Source organism: Schistocerca gregaria, chromosome 6 (genome assembly GCF_023897955.1).
Source record: "Schistocerca gregaria isolate iqSchGreg1 chromosome 6, iqSchGreg1.2, whole genome shotgun sequence".
Lineage (NCBI taxonomy): Eukaryota > Metazoa > Arthropoda > Insecta > Orthoptera > Acrididae > Schistocerca > Schistocerca gregaria.
This window is the reverse complement of record NC_064925.1, coordinates 228,925,085-228,944,393: the sequence shown is the minus strand read 5'-3', so window position 1 is coordinate 228,944,393 and position 19,309 is coordinate 228,925,085. Positions and strand designations below refer to the sequence as shown.

The 19,309-nt window shown below is 43.6% G+C and overlaps 1 protein-coding gene across 2 annotated transcripts in view; it reads right to left on the bottom strand.

The window, feature by feature from the left end:
* Nucleotides 1–18,564, bottom strand: part of LOC126278971 (ATP-binding cassette sub-family G member 1-like) — a 294,595-nt gene extending 276,031 nt beyond the window's left edge. The window contains exon 1 of one of the 2 annotated variants that reach the window (XM_049979266.1): nt 18,267–18,564. In XM_049979266.1, the coding sequence (XP_049835223.1) occupies nt 18,267–18,384 (118 nt within the window). In that variant the 5' untranslated portion in view covers nt 18,385–18,564. The remainder of the gene's footprint in view (nt 1–18,266) is intronic. The other variant, XM_049979265.1, reaches the window with a different exon arrangement.
* Nucleotides 18,565–19,309: the final 745 nt, after the last annotated feature.

Here is a 19,309-nt window from a genome sequence, read left to right as displayed (position 1 = left end):
AATAGTTGCTGAAAGAAGACAGAAGCTTGAGAGGCGTATTCTACGTATGAAAGGCGGAAGGATCGTCGAATAAGCGCTTGTGGAAATCAACGGATGGACATACAGGAAGATGAATGTAACATCTGTTAAGGATCTCCAGTGCACGGACATTAACTGGGTGGATCCTCGAAACCAAACAGCTGATCGAGCTAGCTGGAGTGATATTGTTGCCCCATATGTTGCCTCGTGTTGGTGGAACGTAGTCTGAGGAAGCATCCCAGAGCTGCATTTCCAACAACGAAAGAGATAACTAATATACACACACATAAAAAAAAAAGTTTTGCCTCACCCCGGTTCCAAGAACTCCTGAAGATAGACTTTGACTGTGGATACCGTATCACAGACACAGTCCCTTTGACTGTTCAGAGGTGTCAGTAAACCCGCCCAAAGATGCAAACAACCGTGCATGAGCAGTGCCTATTAGACGGAGGGGTCGGACAGCCAATTAATTCTAGTAATTCCCCCAGGAAGGAGCTACACGACTCGTGTTGTCTGTAGTTCAACCATGCCCGGAGGTCAATACCGCAGTACGATCGCGACCGCATTGTTACTTTGTGCCAGGAAGGGCTCTCAACAAGGGAGGTTTCGAGGCGTCTCGGAGTGAACCCAAGTGATGTTGAGGAGGCACAGAGAGACAGGAAATGTCGATGACATGTCTCGCTCAGGATGCCCAAGCGCTAATACTGCAGTGGACGACCGCTAGCTACAAATTATGGCTCGGAGGATGCCTGACAGCAACGCTAACTTGCTCAATATTGCTTTTTGTGCAGCCACATGACAGTGTTATGACTCAAATTGTGCGAAATAAGCTGAACAACGCGTGACTTCACTCCCGACGACCATGGCGAGGTCCATCTTTGCAAACATGACACCATGCAGCGCGGCACAAATGGAACCAACAACATGCCGAAAGGAAAGCTCAGGATTGGTTCAAATGGTTCAACTGGCCACACCGGCCGGCCTCAGGATTGGCATCACGTTTTCTTCACTCATGGGTGTCGCGTATGCCTTCAACCAGACAATAGTCGGAGAAGTGTTAGGAGGCAACCTGGTCAGGCTGAACGCCTTAGACACACTGTCCAGCGAGTGCATCAGTGTCGAGGTTCCCTGATGTTTTGGGGTGGCATTATGTGGGGCCGACGTACGCCGCTGCTTGTCTTGGAAGGCTCCGTAACGGATATACGATACGTGAATGCTGTCCTCCGACCGATAATGCAACCATATCGGCAGCATATCGGTGAGACATTCGTCTTCATGGACGACAATTAGCGCCACAGTGTGCACATCTTGTGAATGACTTCCTTCAGCATAACGACATCGCTCGACTAGAGTGGACAGCATGTTCTCCAGACATGAACCCTATCGGACATGTCTGGGACAGATTGAAAAGGTCTGTTTATGGACGACGTGACCCACCAACCACTCTGAGGGACCTACGCCGAATCGCCGTTGAGGAGTGTGACAATCTGGACCAACAGTGCCTTGATGAACTTGTGGACAGTATGCCACGACGAATACAGACGTGCATCAATGCAAGAGGACGTGCTACTGGGTATCAGAGGTAACAGTGTGTACATAAATCTGGACCACCACCTCTGAAGGTCTCGCTGTATGATGGTCCAACATGCAGTGTGTTGCCGGCCTGAGTGGCCGAGCGGTTCTAGGCGCTGCAGTCTGGAACCGCGCGACCGCTACGGTCGCAGGTTCGAATCCTGCCTCGGGTATGGATGCGTGTGATGTCCTTAGGTTGGTTAGGTTTAAGTAGTTCTAAGTCCTAGGGGACTGATGACCTCAGAAGTTAATTCTCATAGTGCTCAGAGCCATTCGAACAATTTTTTTGCAGTGTGTTGCTTCATGACCAATAAAAGGATCGGAAATAGTGTTTTTGTTGGTCTCTATTCCAGTTTTCTTTACAGGTTCCGGAAATCACGGAACTGAGGTGAGGCAAAACTTTTTTGATGTGTGTATAAGTAGTGAAAAGATATTTTATTACTATAGACTAACAAAGAAAGGTCTGAATACACAGATCGAAATTAGTAAATAGATCGCACAATATTCAGTTCAGTTCAGACCATATTAGGGTAAAGAGAAAAATATAAATCTTGCTGCTATTAAATATTATTTGCATTTCTATTTTTTATCCATGTAACAGCGCAATTACAAATTCTTCTCTCATTGATAATTTGTTCCGTTTTTCAGATTTGTGATAAACGGTTGCAGTTCAAAGATTGCCTTTATTCTGTCAAGACGATACCTTGCTTAGACGGATCTGCAATATTATATCTTAGTTTATGTGAGTGTGCTGCTGGCTGTGCTGGCTGAAAAAGAATTAGTGACAGGTCACGCTGGCTGGCGGAGCGTTTCCAGTATGTACTATCACTTCCTCCTCATTTTTCGGGTGCCAACACGATAGCGCTGTCTTTAGTTCGCTTTACTGGCTAACAGAGTTACAGGTCACAACAGAATTAGCTCGGCGAAGCATCGAACACACTCTCAACCTCTTCTGTTATAATGTAACAGATTTTGGAAGACGTCTGTTCCCTATAGTCGCCGCCGTATATTTATTAATGTTATTTTTATCATAACAATGAAATCTACATCTACGTCTACGTGATTACTCTGCTGTTCACAATAAAGTGCCTCGCAGAGGGTTCAATGAACCACCTTCAGGCTGTCTCTCTACCGTTACACACTCTAACGGCACGCGGGAAAAAAGAGCACTTAAATTTTTCCATACGAGTCCTCATTTTATCGTGATGATCATTTCTCCCTATGTAGGTGGGTGCAAACAGTATGTTTTCGCAATCGGAGGAGAAAAATGGTGATTAAAATTTCATGAGAAGATCCTGTCGCAGCGAAAAACGTCTTTGTTTTAATGATTGCCACTCCAATTCGCGTATCATGTCCGTGACACTATCTCTCTTATTTCGTGATAATACAAAACTAGCTGCCCTTCTTTGTACTTTTTCGATGTCGTCAGTCCCACCTGATGCGGATACCACACGGGACAGCAGCACTCCAGAAGAGGGTGGACAAGCGTGGTGTAAGCAGTCTCTTTAGTAGATCTGTTGTACCTTCTAAGTGTCCTGCCAATGAATCGCAGTCTTTGGCTTGCTCTATCCACAACATTATCTATGTGATCGTTCCAATTTAGGTTATTCCTAATTGTAATCCCTAAGTATTTAATTGAACTTACAGCCCTCAGATTTGTGTGACTTATCGCGTAATCGAAATTTAACTGATTTCTTTTAGTACTCATGTGAATAACTTCTCACTTTTCTTTATTCAGGGTCAATTGCCACTTTTCGCACCATACAGATATCTTATCTGAAAAAATTTGCAAGTCGTCTTGATCATCTGATGACTTTACAAGACGATAAATGACAGCATCATATGCAAACAATCTAAGACGGCTACTCAGATTGTCTCCTATGTCGTTAATATAGATCAGGAACAATAGATGGCCTATAACACTTCCTTGGGGAACGCTGGATACTACTTCTGTTTTACTCTATGAATTTCCGTCTATTACTACGAACTGTGACCTTTCTGACAGGAAAAATGGCGTTCTATAAGCAAAACAAATACATCAGTTCTATCATCCAGTACCATTTAATAGAGACTTAACAGATTTGAGTATGTGATGGGCGTCAATGTAATGTTATCAATATTTGAACTTCCGTCTTTCATAATGCTTTAAAACTGCAAGGCCTGTAAAGCTTTATCCAGCGTGCACGACGTGCTTATTTCTTCGTTCCGTTACTAATGGCTTCAGTGTTCTACGCAGTCCGCTAAAGGCCGTGACCTGCCTGATGCATTGCGAGACCCTCGTGTAGTAAGACTGCGTCAGGCAGCGCCTTATATATAGTCAAGGTGGCAGTCGTGCGTCAAGGCCGCAACGACAGTGAATTATTAACGTGAGCTCCAGTGCTTAACACGCCTCGCTGCAACTCGACACCTGCATTTACGGTGCCAGTCACTGAAGAGCGTAGCAGAGCCATCTTCCATTGTACTACAATACCTGTTAAGGTTTTTACCCACCCCCACGCACATATGGAATGCAAGAACAATGATTACCTTAATTGCTGCTTCTTGAAAAGCATGTAGGCTTTTATTGGATATTTGTAATCCCCCCCCCCAATATATATATATATATATATATACATATATATATATATATACATATATATATATATATATATATATATATATATATATATATATATATATATATATATATATCTCTTTCTACTCTCCCTGTCCATCTCTTCCTTCCCTCCTATCCTCTTACTCCCCTCTATGACCTAAAGCCTTGTTTATTGCTATTGCGAACGCCACCTTTGTTCCAAAAGAAGTCGTTTAAAAGTAATGGGTAAGTAGGTTTGGATCATTGGTACACGGGACGTGAGACACACACACTCCAGCCTTGTTTATTGCTATTGCGAACGCCACCTTTGTTTCAAAAGAAGTCGTTTAAAAGTAATGGGTAAGTAGGTTTGGATCATTGGTACACGGGACGTGAGACACACACACTCCAGTTGCTGGATCTGTCAGTGTAGTGACTTTAATGACGGTATTTTGGATAGCTTTAATCTGAGAATATGTAGGATTACAAAGTTTCGGGTGATTCAGATTCCGTAGTAGTATTGTATTCATAAGACGATAAGCCATAAACGTAACTTCCATGTTTTCTGTAAAACAGACCCCAAGGAAGAAAAATCACATTATTGGTTCAAATGGCTCTGAGGACTATGGGACTTAACATCTGTGGTCATCAGTCCCCTAGAACTTAGAACTACTTAAACCTAACTAACCTAAGGACATCACACACATCCATGCCCGAGGCAGGATTCGAACCTGCGACCGTAGCAGTCACGCGGTTCCGGACTGAGCGCCTAGAACCGCGAGACCACCGCGGCCGGCTATCACATTATTGTGTACACAGTTTTTGTAATAAGGAAAATCTGCGTATGAGAGAAACAATCTGTCAAATCGTTTAGAAGCCTTGCTGTCTTTGTTGACAGTGGCTGATAGAAAGAAAACGAAATCGCACATTTTTTACAACCCAGCATTTCCATTGTCAGAGTATTTTAACAAAGCCTGAGCATTGTTGTTTGAAAAAAAATTACACCTTTGTCAGTCTCAATGTTTATTAGTGCTTCGTGTAAAAATGCAAAATAATTCCATCAAGTTCTTTCTAGATTTTTGGTAACAACATTATATACCAGGTGATCAAAAAGTTGGTATAAATTTGAAAACAGAATAAATCACGGAATGATGCAGATAGAGAGGTACAAATTGACTCACATGCTTGGAATGACATGGGGTTTTATTAGAGCCAAAAAAATACAAAAGTTCGAAAAATGTCCGACAGATGGCGCTTCATCTGATCAGAATAGTAATAATTAGCATTACAAAGTAGGACAAAGCAAAGATAATGTTCTTTACAGGAAATGCTCAACATGTCCAATATCATTCTTCAACAATAGCTGTAGTCGAGGAATAATGTTGGGAACAGCACTGTAAAGCATGTCCGGAGTTATGGTGAGGCATTGGTGTCGGATGTTGACTTTCAGCATCCCTAGAGATGTCGGTCGATCACGATACACTTGCGACTTCAGGTAATCCCAAAGCCAATAATCGGACAGACTGAGGTCTGGGGACCTGGGAGGCTAAGCATGACAAAAGTGGCGGCTGAGCATACGATCATCACCAAACGACGCGCGAAAGAGACCTTCCACGCGTCTGGTGGTTTATTAAGTTTTCAAATTTATACTGACTTTTTGATATATATATATATATATATATATATATATATATATATATATATATATATTTGTGTGTGTGTGTGTGTGTGTGTGTGCGCGCGCTCCTCCGGCCCGTTCCTCTTGTGAAGCAAACGAATCATTATATGTACGAATTTTGCGATTACCTTTTCAAGTTTGTTCACACTAGCCCATTATAATAAACCAATATAGTGGTATTGCTATGTCAAGCGATACTACAATCATTATACTAAATACGGCGATCCTATTCTTTTTTCTGCGGCGTTAGTTCTAACTGCACCTATAAAATACAGAATTTTTGTCTACTGGAGTAACAAGTCGTCCTGAAATATTGATGAAAACACTATATTTTTCGAAATTATTTCGCAACATATCCAAAATTTATTTGTAAGTATCAATGCAAAAGGTTTTGGTTGTAAAAATTACACTCCTGGAAATTGAAATAAGAACACCGTGAATTCATTGTCCCAGGAAGGGGAAACTTTATTGACACATTCCTGGGGTCAGATACATCACATGATCACACTGACAGAACCACAGGCACATAGACACAGACAACAGAGCATGCACAATTTCGGCACTAGTACAGTGTATATCCACCTTTCGCAGCAATGCAGGCTGCCATTCTCCCATGGAGACGATCGTAGAGATGCTGGATGTAGTCCTGTGGAACGGCTTGCCATGCCATTTCCACCTGGCGCATCAGTTGGACCAGCGTTCGTGCTGGACGTGCAGACCGCGTGAGACGACGCTTCATCCAGTCCCAAACCTACTCAATGGGGGACAGATCCGGAGATCTTGCTGGCCAGGGTAGTTGACTTACACCTTCTAGAGCACGTTGGGTGGCACGGGATACATGCGGACGTGCATTGTCCTGTTGGAACAGCAAGTTCCCTTGCCGGTCTAGGAATGGTAGGACGATGGGTTCGATGACGGTTTGGATGTACCGTGCACTATTCAGCGTCCCCTCGACGATCACCAGAGGTGTACGGCCAGTGTAGGAGATCGCTCCCCATACCATGATGCCGTGTGTTGGCCTTGTGTGCCTCGGTCGTATGCAGTCCTGATTGTGGCGCTCACCTGCACGGCGCGAAACACGCATACGACCATCATTGGCACCAAGGCAGAAGCGACTCTCATCGCTGAAGACGACACGTCTCCATTCGTCCCTCCATTCACGCCTGTCGCGACACCACTGGAGGCGGGCTGCACGTTGTTGGGGCGTGAGCGGAAGACGGCCTAACGGTGTGCGGGACCGTAGCCCAGCTTCATGGAGACGGTTGTGAATGGTCCTCGCCGATATCCCAGGAGCAACAGTGTCCCTAATTTGCTGGGAAGTGGCGGTGCGGTCCCCTACCGCACTGCGTAGGATCCTACGGTCTTGGCGTGCATCCGTGCTTCGCTGCGGTCCGGTCCCAGGTCGAGGGCACGTGCATCTTCCGCCGACCCCTGGCGACAACATCGATGTACTGTGGAGACCTCACGCCCCACGTGTTGAGCAATTCGGCGGTACGTCCACCCGGCCTCCCGCATGCCCACTATACGCCCTCGCTCAAAGTCCGTCAACTGCACATACGGTTCACGTCCACGCTGTCGCGGCATGCTACCAGTGTTAAAGACTGCGATGGAGCTCCGTATGCCACGGCAAACTGGCTGACACTGACGGCGGCGGTGCACAAATGCTGCGCAGCTAGCGCCATTCGACGGCCAACACCGCGGTGCCTGGTGTGTCCGCTGTGCCGTGCGTGTGATCATTGCTTGTACAGCCCTCTCGCAGTGTCCGGCGCAAGTATGGTGGGTCTGACACACCGGTGTCAATGTGTTCTTTTTTCCATTTCCAGGAGTGTAGTTTCGATTACACTTAACGTAATTTATAAGAAATGTCATATGATTCGAACATTCTTCTAAATCTAATTTATGTAGTGTTTTATGGAAATTTATTGTCCACTAAACAGAAGTATTATCGTCTCAAAATACACTTAACTTTTTCGCAAATAATGTAACAGTTTGCTAAGGCCTAGGACGTCCTGTCCTTTAAAAGTGGAGTATTTTAAAATTCCAAAATTTCGGTTTTGCAACTTCATAAAATAGCGTTCAGCATTATTTTATTGCTTTGTTTTTTCAAGCGTGAAAATAAGTTTACATAAAATTGTTAATAATAGGAATACCGGATGTCGTCATAATCATTAATGCGAAGAATACAGCTTGTAGAACGTACCGTAAGTTGGCGTTTAAATAGATAGAGCTGCATACGCGCCAAATGATCAGTCAATAGTCGGCAGTCAGTATGTGTATTGGTCCGTTTTAGCGAGCCTACAGAATGTCTTGTTTCATGAAGGTGCGAGTAAAAAGCTCTTTATAGTGGTAGAAAGCTGAATGGCATATTTTTAGTTACTTAGAGTTAAAATGTGAAAAGATGTAGTGTGAAGAAAGTGAAAAAATTACTTGTAAGTAAAAAGAAAGGAAAATCCACGAGCATAAACAAAAGGACGAGTACATCTGTCTTTATATTTTCATTCATCGACACTTTTTAGTAAATGATTTCTTTCCTTGAACTCTAAAATTTTGCTACATTAGCGATCAGTGATGCAAGAAGAGCACGTAATTTGAATACAAAACTGCAAGAGTAGTTTTTCACATAATTTTGGGAAAAGGATCATTTCACCATGTATATACATTGTCTTAATTTCGTCACGGACGACGGTGCCCTCTTCTCATTTTGTGTGTGTAATGAGATGTGGGAGATTTGAAAGTGATCCGACTTTCAATATTACCTAAGATTCAAACGATACATTTTCGGAAATGAGCTCCTTATCAAAACTTCATCCAGAAAATACCCTCTATAAGGCCTATAGGCCTGTAATACGAATTGTGAAACACGCAGTGTACGTAGAAATCTCTTCAGACCAAAAGTCTTGATTATTTTGTCCATGTGTAAGTAGTATCAATCGAAATCACGGAAATGGCTGAACACAGACGAATTTACCTTTTTACTCGTAATTTGTTGAGTTACATATTTACAGACTCACAGTTTTAATTTCCAGAATGAATTATCACTGTGGAGGAAAGCCGGCCGGGGTGACCAAGGTGGTTGTAGGCACTACAGTCTGGAACCACGCGACCGCTACGGTCGCAGGTTCGAATCCTGCGTCGGGCATGGATGTGTGTGATGTTCTTAGGTTAGTTAGTTGTAAGTAGTTCTAAGTTCTAGGGGACTGATGACCTTAGAAGTTAAGTCCCATAGTGCTCAGAGCCATTTGAACCATTCTGTGGAGCAAAATGTGTGAAGACTGAAATTTCCTGGAAGGCTAAATCTGTTTGCCGGACAAGGATTCGAAAATGAGACTTTTGCCATTTGCAGGAAAGTACCAAATTAACTATCCTATTCTCAAAATTTTACTTTTGCCAATGTATCTCTCTAACCTTACAATCGTATTAAAGATCACTTAAATAACTTCCTTTCTTCAGGGAGTGCTAATCTCGCACGGTATGGAGCAGAAGGGAGAAACTGAGCGGTGCTGGTGGAAGTAATGCTATGAAGACAGCTCGTGAGACCTCCTTGGATAGCTCAACCGTAAAAAAGATCTGTGGAGCACATGACTGTGAAAGACGGAGGTTTCAGGTTCGAGTCCTCTAGCACACAATTTTCATCTGCCCGGAAGTTTCCCTTCTAATGGTTTTTTCATGAAGCTGCCAATGATGAGGCAGTCTTGTGCTCCTGGTGCCTTACATGACATTAGCTTTTCTCTCTTCTCTATTAACTTGGATAGCTATATTATGTACTGAAGCTACAATTAGTAACTGATACGAATAAGTCACCGTATAATTCATGCGTTGGCTGGTCGACAAGCACGTACGCAATGTGGAGATTGACATAAATGGTTCAAATGCCTCTGAGCACTATGGGACTTAACTTCTGAGGTCATCAGTCCCCTAGAACTTAGAACTACTTAACCTAACCAACCTAAGGACAGCACACGCATCCATGCCCACGGCAGGATTCGAGCCTGGCGACCGGAGTGGTCGCTTGGTTCCAGACCGAAGCGCCTAGAAGAGCTCCGCCACAGCGGCCGGTGGCGATCGACATAATGGGCTCGCTTGTGTGTGTGTGTGTGTGTGTGTGTGTGTGTGTGTGTGTGTGTGTATTTTGTATTGGTGCACTCAGAAGACATCTATGTCTACATTATAATCCGCAAGCCACCTAATGGCGAGTGGCTGAGGGTACGTCTGCTACCATTGATAACCACCACCCCATCCCACTTCTCCTATTACTTTCGCGAATGGCTTGTGGGAACAAGGGAACAATGATTCTATGCGAGCCTCTGTGTTAGCTCCAATTTCTCGAATTTTCTCAACGTCGTCGTTTGCGAGATGTATGTGGAACGAAGTAGTACATTATCAAATTCTTCCCGGAAAGTGCTTATTCGAAATTTCAGTAGTAAACCTCTCCGTGAAGCACACGCCTGTCTCGTGACGTCTGCCAGTAGAGTCTGTTAATCATCTACGTAACGTTCTCGTGCCGACTAAATGATCAGTGACGAAAGTCGCCGCTCTTCGTTGGATTTTCTCTCTCAGTCTAGGTGTCCCTCCCTGTCAAGGGTCCCAGATTGATGATCAGTACTCAAGACCCGGTCGAATAAGTGCCTTATAAGCCATTTTCTTCGTGGATGCGTTAATTTTCCTTAAGATTCTTCATGTGAATCTGTCTGACATCTGATTTTCCTAGTATTTGTTTTATGTGGCCATTAGACTTAAGGTCGCTCTGGATAGTTGCTCCTAGACCCTAGACGTTATACGGTGGATGCTGTTTCCAGTATGTTGTTATCAAATGTGTAGTAGTAAATTTCTTGCTATGCTGGCCGGGGTGGCCGTGCGGTCCTAGGCGCTTCAGTCTGGAAACTCGCAACCACTACGGTCGAAAGTTCGAGTCCTGCCTCGGGCATGGATGTGTGTGATACCGTTAGGTTACTTAGGTTTAAGTAGTTCTAAGTTCTAGGGGACTGATGACCTCAGATGTTAAGTCCCTTAGTACTCAGAGCCTTTTGAACTATTTTCTTTTGCTACGTATGAGGAATGTGTTACATTTATTTTTGGGGCCTCCACCAGTCATTAATCCTCTGTAAGTCATTCTCCTAATAGGCAACCTCACAATTGGCGAACGGTCTTTAAGAGCTTCAGACGCGTTCTACTAGACCCCTTCTATATTTTGTAAGCAGTAATGTTCTATCACACTTTCTTGGGGTATTCCAAAAATTATTGTAACATATGTATTTCGTTCCGATAACAGCGACACGTTCATTTCTATCTGTAAGGAAGCCTTTTATCCAGTCGCAAATCTGATCCGACACCCGGTAAGGTGATGTTTGTTTCAACAACAGCAGTACGGGACGCTGTCAAATTTTTATATAGATTTTCGTTCTCCAAAAATCTCATAATGCGTGAAAGATGATGACAATGCTTCGCAATGTTTTCAGTCTTGTTTTTTGCTTAGCGACCTACAACAAATTCTTGCTTCTGTATTATGTGTGTTCCATCTGGGGTTTTCCATTACTGTATTTATGGAGCTATTTAATTTCGTATTTTCCTCCCGGCACGTGCGACATGGCAAAGTCGTTCGGCAATATTTTATCTTTGTCGGTAGCGCGTAAACAACGCCAGATTTAAAACGATATTTCTTTTTCGTTATTACCATTTAACTCTGTTTCTTGTCCTAAGAATAGTTAATACGTTAATCTACAGCTCTACTGTTGTTAGTGCCGCGTTGCACAAAAATTTGTTCGGGTAACACTATCAAAACGATGCCGTCGTTGGAAGGCCGTCGGCTGCGACAGCGCTTCTGTTAGCAAACGCTGGCCCGCCCGTGTGCACCGACCTTGGCTCACACTTTTTCCAACACGCCGCACACGGTACCCTACCGTCCCGCTCAAAACAAGGTTATGACATCGTTGTCTGTCTTCAGACGACTGCATTAATATGTATGGCAGCAAACTGTGACGAATAAGCTGCTCTGGATCCTCTTACATTCCATGTCAGGAATACCACCTGTCGTATTTACAGTTCGCTCACGGAGGCTCTACCAAATTATTACTGGATATGAAGTACGAAGTTAGTTTAAAGGACAAACTACCAATGAAAAAATTAAAAATGCAAGAAGAATTGGAAGTGTAAAGGGTAAGACGTGACAGTGCATTATTGCCACATATTTGTACCAACTGGTCATGGTTTGATGTAGCGTTGTTCCCTTCAGTTACAATTACCGGATGATACTACACTATCGGCGTAGTGTGTCATTTTGTTCGCCAGCCGTTGTGGCCGAGTGGTTCTAGGCGCTTCAGTCCGGAGCCGCGCTGCTGCTACGGTCGCAGGTTCGAATCCTGCCTCGGGCATAGATGTGTGTGATGTCCTTAGGTTAGTTAGGTTTAAGTAGTTCTAAGTCTAGGGGACTGATGACCTCAGATGTTAAGTCGCATAGTGCTTAGACCCATTTGAACCATTTGCCATTTTGTTCCGCTTCTCTAGCAGTCTACTGCGGTAACAGTAACTTAGAGGCCTAAACTCTGAAACTTAAGTGTGAACATTCAGCGAGCCAAAATGAAGGCAATCCCAGTGAAATTATTTCAGGCGAAGAGATGTAATCTCCATGGAGGTGTAATAATCGTACCAGGAAACACCCATCTCAGGACTTTCTGCAAACGTAACGTCATTTTGACCTCACACGCAATATCGACAATCCCTGAATATCAATAACGTATCAACGATACAAGCCTTGAAGACATTTTACAGGGTGAGTCGCTAACTAGTGCCCCCTAGAATAGCTTCAACATTATGATAGTAGCTGAAATGTTTGTGCGACAAATGCTGCATGGGACAACGGGGGCCATAATATGAAGTTGTTTTTTGTTGCTAAGTGGTGTCGCGTCAGAGATATGAAGGCCAACTTCGTATTTTTAAATGGGATGCTATAGTTTGGTACTTATTTTCTGATAGCGGCTATCGAGACGAATCCAATGATATTAACAGTAAGGTCTTTGAAGGTCAACGAAGGTCACAAAGGTGGCAGGAACGTCCATTTACATAAGGTATCAATGCAGTGTTGCAATCTTCGTATCATGGACTGAGTGGCATTCCTTATCACTTCGGCACTTATCGAAGCACTTGCTCTGACAATTCTCTCTCGTATATCGTGAAAATAGTAAATATTCGCCGAATACGGCGTATCCATCTAAAGTGCCATTGACATGTAAACGCTTTCGCAATACAACATAATAGGAACAGCAAGACTAATATCGTTGAATCAAGCGAATGTGAATGATGTATTCCTTCGAAGAACAAGTCGATATGCTTCTCATTTATGGAGAATACCAACGAAATTCAGTGAGAGCTGAGACTTATACGCTGAAAGATATCCTCAACGTACTCACCCTACACGTCGTAAATTTAAATATGTGTATCATAAATTTAGAACAACTGGATCTTTAACGCATCGGAAACATATCCGACAAAGCAAAGTTACTAACGTGGAAACGGAAATTGGTACTGTTGCCACTTGTTGTTCGAGATCATTGTGTTAGTTCGCGTCAAATCGCAAGGGAATCTGGCATGAACCACGGTAGTATAGTTCGTGTTCTGCATCGCCATAAATACCATATCAGTCTCCACCAAGAATTAACTGGTACGGACTGCATGCGTCGTATTGAATTCTGCCGATGGGCTCAACTTCAGATTCAGAGAGACGACACATTTATTAATTTGATTTTATTTACTGACGAGGCTAGATTCATGAACCATGTAAATGTTAATTTGCATAATATGCATTATTGGGCAACTGAAAATCCATGTTGGCTGCGGCAAGTTGCACATCAAAAACCGTGGTCGGTGAATGTATGGTGTGGGATTCTGGAGGCCCTAATTCATCGAAGGACATCTTAACGGTAGGAAGGACACCACATGGACCAGAATGCGGTATGAACACGATGGGTGTCCGGCACATTTTTCGCTGATGGCTAGAATGAGCTGCAGAGAGAATCCCCAAATCGTTGGATTGGACGCGGAGGAGATGTGTGGTGGCCGACTCGTTCGCCATACTTTACACCCTGCATTTTTTCCTTGTGGGGATTCGTATAAGGCATTCTTTCTAAAGACGTTACAACTACTCCTGAAGATAAGCGAGACAGAATTGTCAGAGCATGTGTTTCGATAAGGGCCAATGTGATAAGGAATACCACTCAATCCATGAAAAGAAAATGCAGCACTGCACTGATACCTACGGTTATCGGTTCGAAATCCTTCTGTAAATGGACGTTCATGCCACCTTTGTGACCTTCGTTGACCTTCAAAGACGTTACTGGTAGACGTAATTGGGTTCGTCTCGATAGCCGCTATCAGAAAATGAGTGCCAAACTATAGCATCCCATTTAAAATAACGGAGTTGGCCTTTCATATCTCTGACGCGACACCACTTGACACCCCGTTGTCCGATGCATCATTTGTCCCACAAACTTTTCAGCTCCTATCATACTTTCGGAGTTATTCTTGGTTGCAATAGTGACTCACCCTGTATAATAACCAAGACAGGAGACTAAAATCGTAAGACCGTAATAGATAAGGTCGTGCTTTACGGAGTCAAAGGATGTAGTTTCGCATCCTGCTACAAGTTAATATTATTTTTCATCCTAGCGTTTTAAACAAATTCTGGGACCTTCTGGTAAATGTAATACAATGATCTTCTGAAATATTCGATCTCATTTACATTTCTGACTGATTAAAGGAAGAATAATTAAATAAATATTTGACGATTTCCGAGTGTGTGGTTAGGCAGGAACCTAAGAGGACAGTTTAAATTGTTGCCAGAGAAACGAGGAACAGTAACATTCATTTTCTTCTTTGTCACAATGTCGACAGCAATCCCTGCGGTTGTTGTATTACGTGTGATCAAAATGACGCCACATTTGCAGAAGGGATTGTGAGAAGAGTGTTAGCCGTATAATAAGAGGCGCTGTCATGACGTCACCAACTGGAAGTCGACGTCTGCTATGTTAATAGCCTTAAACATTAGCTTCTGGATTCTGATGGACGTGTTCTGTTAAAAAAAAAATGCCAGCTTGAATCATTTACAGATATACCAGATGCTCCGATTATAGTCATAAGTGGACTCGTTCAAGCGATATTTTCTATATACATGAATTTCATTTGCGCTTGTTACTTTTACTGTAATCTTATTACTGCAATTTGATCTCAGACATCCTATCAACACAACTCCAAGGGCGCTCAGGCTGAACGGTGTGAGAAATATTACAAACAAAAAAGTGGTTCAAATGGCTCTGAGCACTATGGGACTTAACATCTGAGGTCATCAGTCCCCTAGAACTTACCTAAGGACATCACAAATATCCATGCCCTAGGCAGTATTCGAACCTGCGACCATAGCAGTCTCGCGGTTCCAGACTGAAGCGCCTAGAACCGCTTGGCCACAACGGCCGGCTATTACAAACAGTCCAGGCATATGTTCTTAGCATTTCCGGGAAGAGGACATAGACAGACCATCGGTTTCGTCGTCCCGTGTTAAGTAAAACATTAGATTACGAAAGTAGCTTTGGCAGCTTCTTAGCTATTCGAAACATGTAACAAAAATGTCTTAGTACTGGATCAATTATCCCTATAAGACCAGAAAATCTTCTAAAATTTCTTTCCTGACACTGCATTATTCGTGAAAGCACTGTAACATCATGGTCGCCCAGAAAGAAAACGCACCACATTTTTTTTCTTCAACAATAGTCTATTGAAACGTGCACAAAAGAAACAACGATGTTTCTCCTATACATCCTATTTTCCATTTAATCTCCTTACCTTTCTATCGCTCTTATCCAGTGAGACAAGGTCGTGTATGCCCCTTCAGTAGCAGTCTTTCTAGCTTTCTAAGTAGCCCAAATCATCTTTTCGTTATCATCCAAATGTCTTCTACGATTGTCATCCTTCAATGGCTCAAAAAGTGGAAGTCTGAGGGAGCTAGGTCGGGGCTGTAGGGTGGATTGGATAACACTGTTCCGCCCTGTATAGTGATGTATTCCGAAGTCACCAAACTTGTGTGACGTCGAGCGTTACTATGCTGAATCAATCACCTGGTTTGTAATTGCGACGTAATGGCTGGGAGCGCTTTATGTAACCGACTCTACGAAAATAGTTAATTTGCTAATTGGACGAGGGGGGGGGGGTGAAGAGATAAAAGTTGACGAGAGAGAGAACAGAGCCTTAACACAGTTAGGATGCTCGCACGGACGCAGCTTGCAGTAGTTAAGCGCAGATGAAAAGGGTTGCAGAAGGTAGACTTTTGTGGAGAGCTGTATCAAAAAAGTCTTCAGAATGAAGACGGAAGGCCAGAACCAACGCTAATAATGAAAGTTGCTGCTAAAAAGAATTTCTTCAAATGATAATTAGCGTTTACGACAATGTCCAGTGAACGTAAATGTTTTGCAGAATATACGCATAATTTATTTGTTCAGAAAGGAAAGAAAATCTATACTCTTATGACACGCAGGGGAAATGATGACTGGAGCCCTCACAACTAAATTCTATCACAAACAATCCTGTTGGAGGAAGATGTGCAACTGAGCATTATATCATAAGTTGAAAATACCGGTACAGTTTTAAAGTTCTTTTATTATCACACGACCGGTTTCGGGCTCTTATATGCCCATCTTCAGGTGTAACTTGGTGCTGTGACCCCCGCGCGTTCTTATGTAGCACACCACGCCTCGTATACGTCCACCTCGGGACACGGGGGTCACAGCACCAAGTTACACCTGAAGATGGGCGTATAAGAGCGCGAAACCGGTCGTGTGTTAATAAAGTAATTTTACAGCTGTAGCGATATTTTCAACCTGTGGTACATCCTGTCAGTCAGTACAATAGCGGAACCGCCACACACTGTGTCAAATAATAACGCCGAAACTAGTAATGTGTGAAACACGAAAAATAAAGTGCGGTCTAGACTGAAGTTATTAGTAAAAAGTGCCAAAGTTATCGCTGCCTCACACAGAATTTAGGTCTTCTTTCGATGTACAAAGCCATGTGAAATTATATGAACACATGGAATCAGTAGTGACGAAGACGAATAGACTAATGAATTGTTGGTGGTGGATTCTGGAAAGTGCGGTGCATCTGTAATGGTATCAGCATCAACATGTTAGTGAGGTCACTTGTACGTACTGTTCCAGAATTTATTGCTCTTAGCTAGTAGACGCCGAAATCATGCAAGGGACGCTCTGCTAGGATCGTAACAGGCCAGTGTAGTCCATACGAAAGAATAACAGAGCTTTGGAAGAGAGGGTACACTATTCTCGCAGAAACCGGTTGGTTGGTATGTTGGGAGGGGGGGGGGGGGGGGTGAGGGGACCAAACAGTGAGGTCATCGGTCCCAAAAAACCAGTTGGGATAATTCAGAGAAACAGTTTTCGAGGAAGAGTTCAGGCCTATTCTGCCGCAACAATCTTGTGTCTCGCGCAGTGATAATGAGAAAGGAAGTTAGGGTGTGTACCGAGATATGTAACCAGTCTTTTTACCTTTACTCCATATGCGAATAGAGTAGGACAGGAAGTCGGTGAAAGTGTCACTACGTAAAGTCTTATGTGCAGCTGTGTTAGTACATTTTGTAGCAAAGCCTCTGTAAGCAGCTGTATTCTGAACCAATATTATTAAGAAACTAAATGTTTCGTGGTTTGTAGCCACATCATCAGGTGCATACAAACATTAATACACGGTAAACAACATAGAAAATATAGAAGGCCCAACCTTCATATACAGTTATTTTCCTCTGACTCAAGTTGTTGTTCATGAATATCCAACCGCTATGGTCGCAGGTTCGAATCGTGCCTCGGGCATGGATGTGTGTGATGCCCTTAGGTTAGTTAGGTTTAATTAGTTCTAAGTTCTAGGGGACTGATGATCTTAGAAGTTAAGTCCCATAGTGCTCAGAGCCATCATGAATATCCAACCTACGAACATTGCGGTTTTAACTAAGAAGATTGGGCCTTCTACATTCTTCGCCATATTTTATTGTTTATATGTGCACGACAATGTGACTACAAGCCAAGAAACCTCTAGTACACCAACAAAATTTGTTCAAAATATAGCTGTTTGCGGAGTACTTACTTTTTTTTTTTTAAGAAAGACCTTTAATTTACATCAGATTTTAACTTCTATTTTTACAAAAAACGCATGTCTTGCTATCGCCACATCTGCGTTTTGAAAGCCTTTCTCGTATACGTTCAATATCTCCGGTTTATCCTCTCTCGTATACGCTCAATATCCCCCGTTAGTCCTGTTTGGTACTGGTCACACGCATTTGGACGACATCCTAGGATGGATTGCAAGGGCTTATTTTCCCAGCAGATTCCTAGACGAAGGCGAGTGCAGAAACGTTAATGAAGCGGGGCGGAGACTGACCTCTGGCACCGACGGCGTACGTGATGTCCGTGAAGTCGATGTCGAGTCGGGGCCTTCCCGTGAGTGTTGCCAGCGTCGGCATGGCCAGTGCGCGCTCCACCGGCTGCGGGTGCTCCATGTCGGCCGGCGTGTGTGCTGCGCGGTTGGAGGCACAGAGGCGACTGGAGAGCAGCGCAGCTGGCGCTTCTGACCGCTGTCTCACTGACTGTCGACTCCGCGCGTCTCAGCGGGCAGCGGGTCCCCTGCGCCACGCTCGCAGGACACTCCTCCCGCCTCCTGACCGTGACTCGCCCGTGGTCTGCAACCATCAAGAAGAAGCCAGTTTGACCACTCAGTTATGTACTGACACTTTTTCCGTTGCGACCAGGCTTATCATTGATTTGATGTGGCGCCCTCGACTTCCTGTGTGGCACCGATTGATCTCAGGGTTAGCACATGTACCCGAATTTCTCTGTTAAGGACTCTGCACACACCTCAGTTTATCTACCGACCACTCAATTTCGTGGCAGCCTATTCGCATCTCGATCGACAGCATTTACAGTCTGTGAATAGGTGATGTGATTCGTTTGCTTTAAGTCCGCTGAGATTTTCTTCTACGAGATCTCGCTCGGTTTACACAGGAAAAAAAACGGGGGTTGCCTTGGCTACTTTAGAGGTAACAAGGCCGAAAACAGCAGACAGAAAGTTTCGGGCAAAGAACTGGCTAACGCAAAGTTAGAATTGCACCTACGCTCTATTACAAGATTGTTTCATACGTTCGTACACTTTTTGTTCTGTATGTTGGTATTCCGGTTGCTATGGATTTATTAATCGTTGTCATTTTTTATTTGTAATTCACTGTTGCTATTCCATATTGTCGTTTAGTCCTTCAGAGATAGAGAGAGTAGCTGTGAATGCTAGAAACTGGAATTCGAAGAGAAGAAATCGGAGGATTTCCGACATACTGTTCTGTCGTAGTTCAATAGAGGGGTGAAAGCAGAGGAGACAGCCAGAAACAACGGCACCGTGTATGGGGACAGGGCACGGAAAGAAAATGGTTTTCG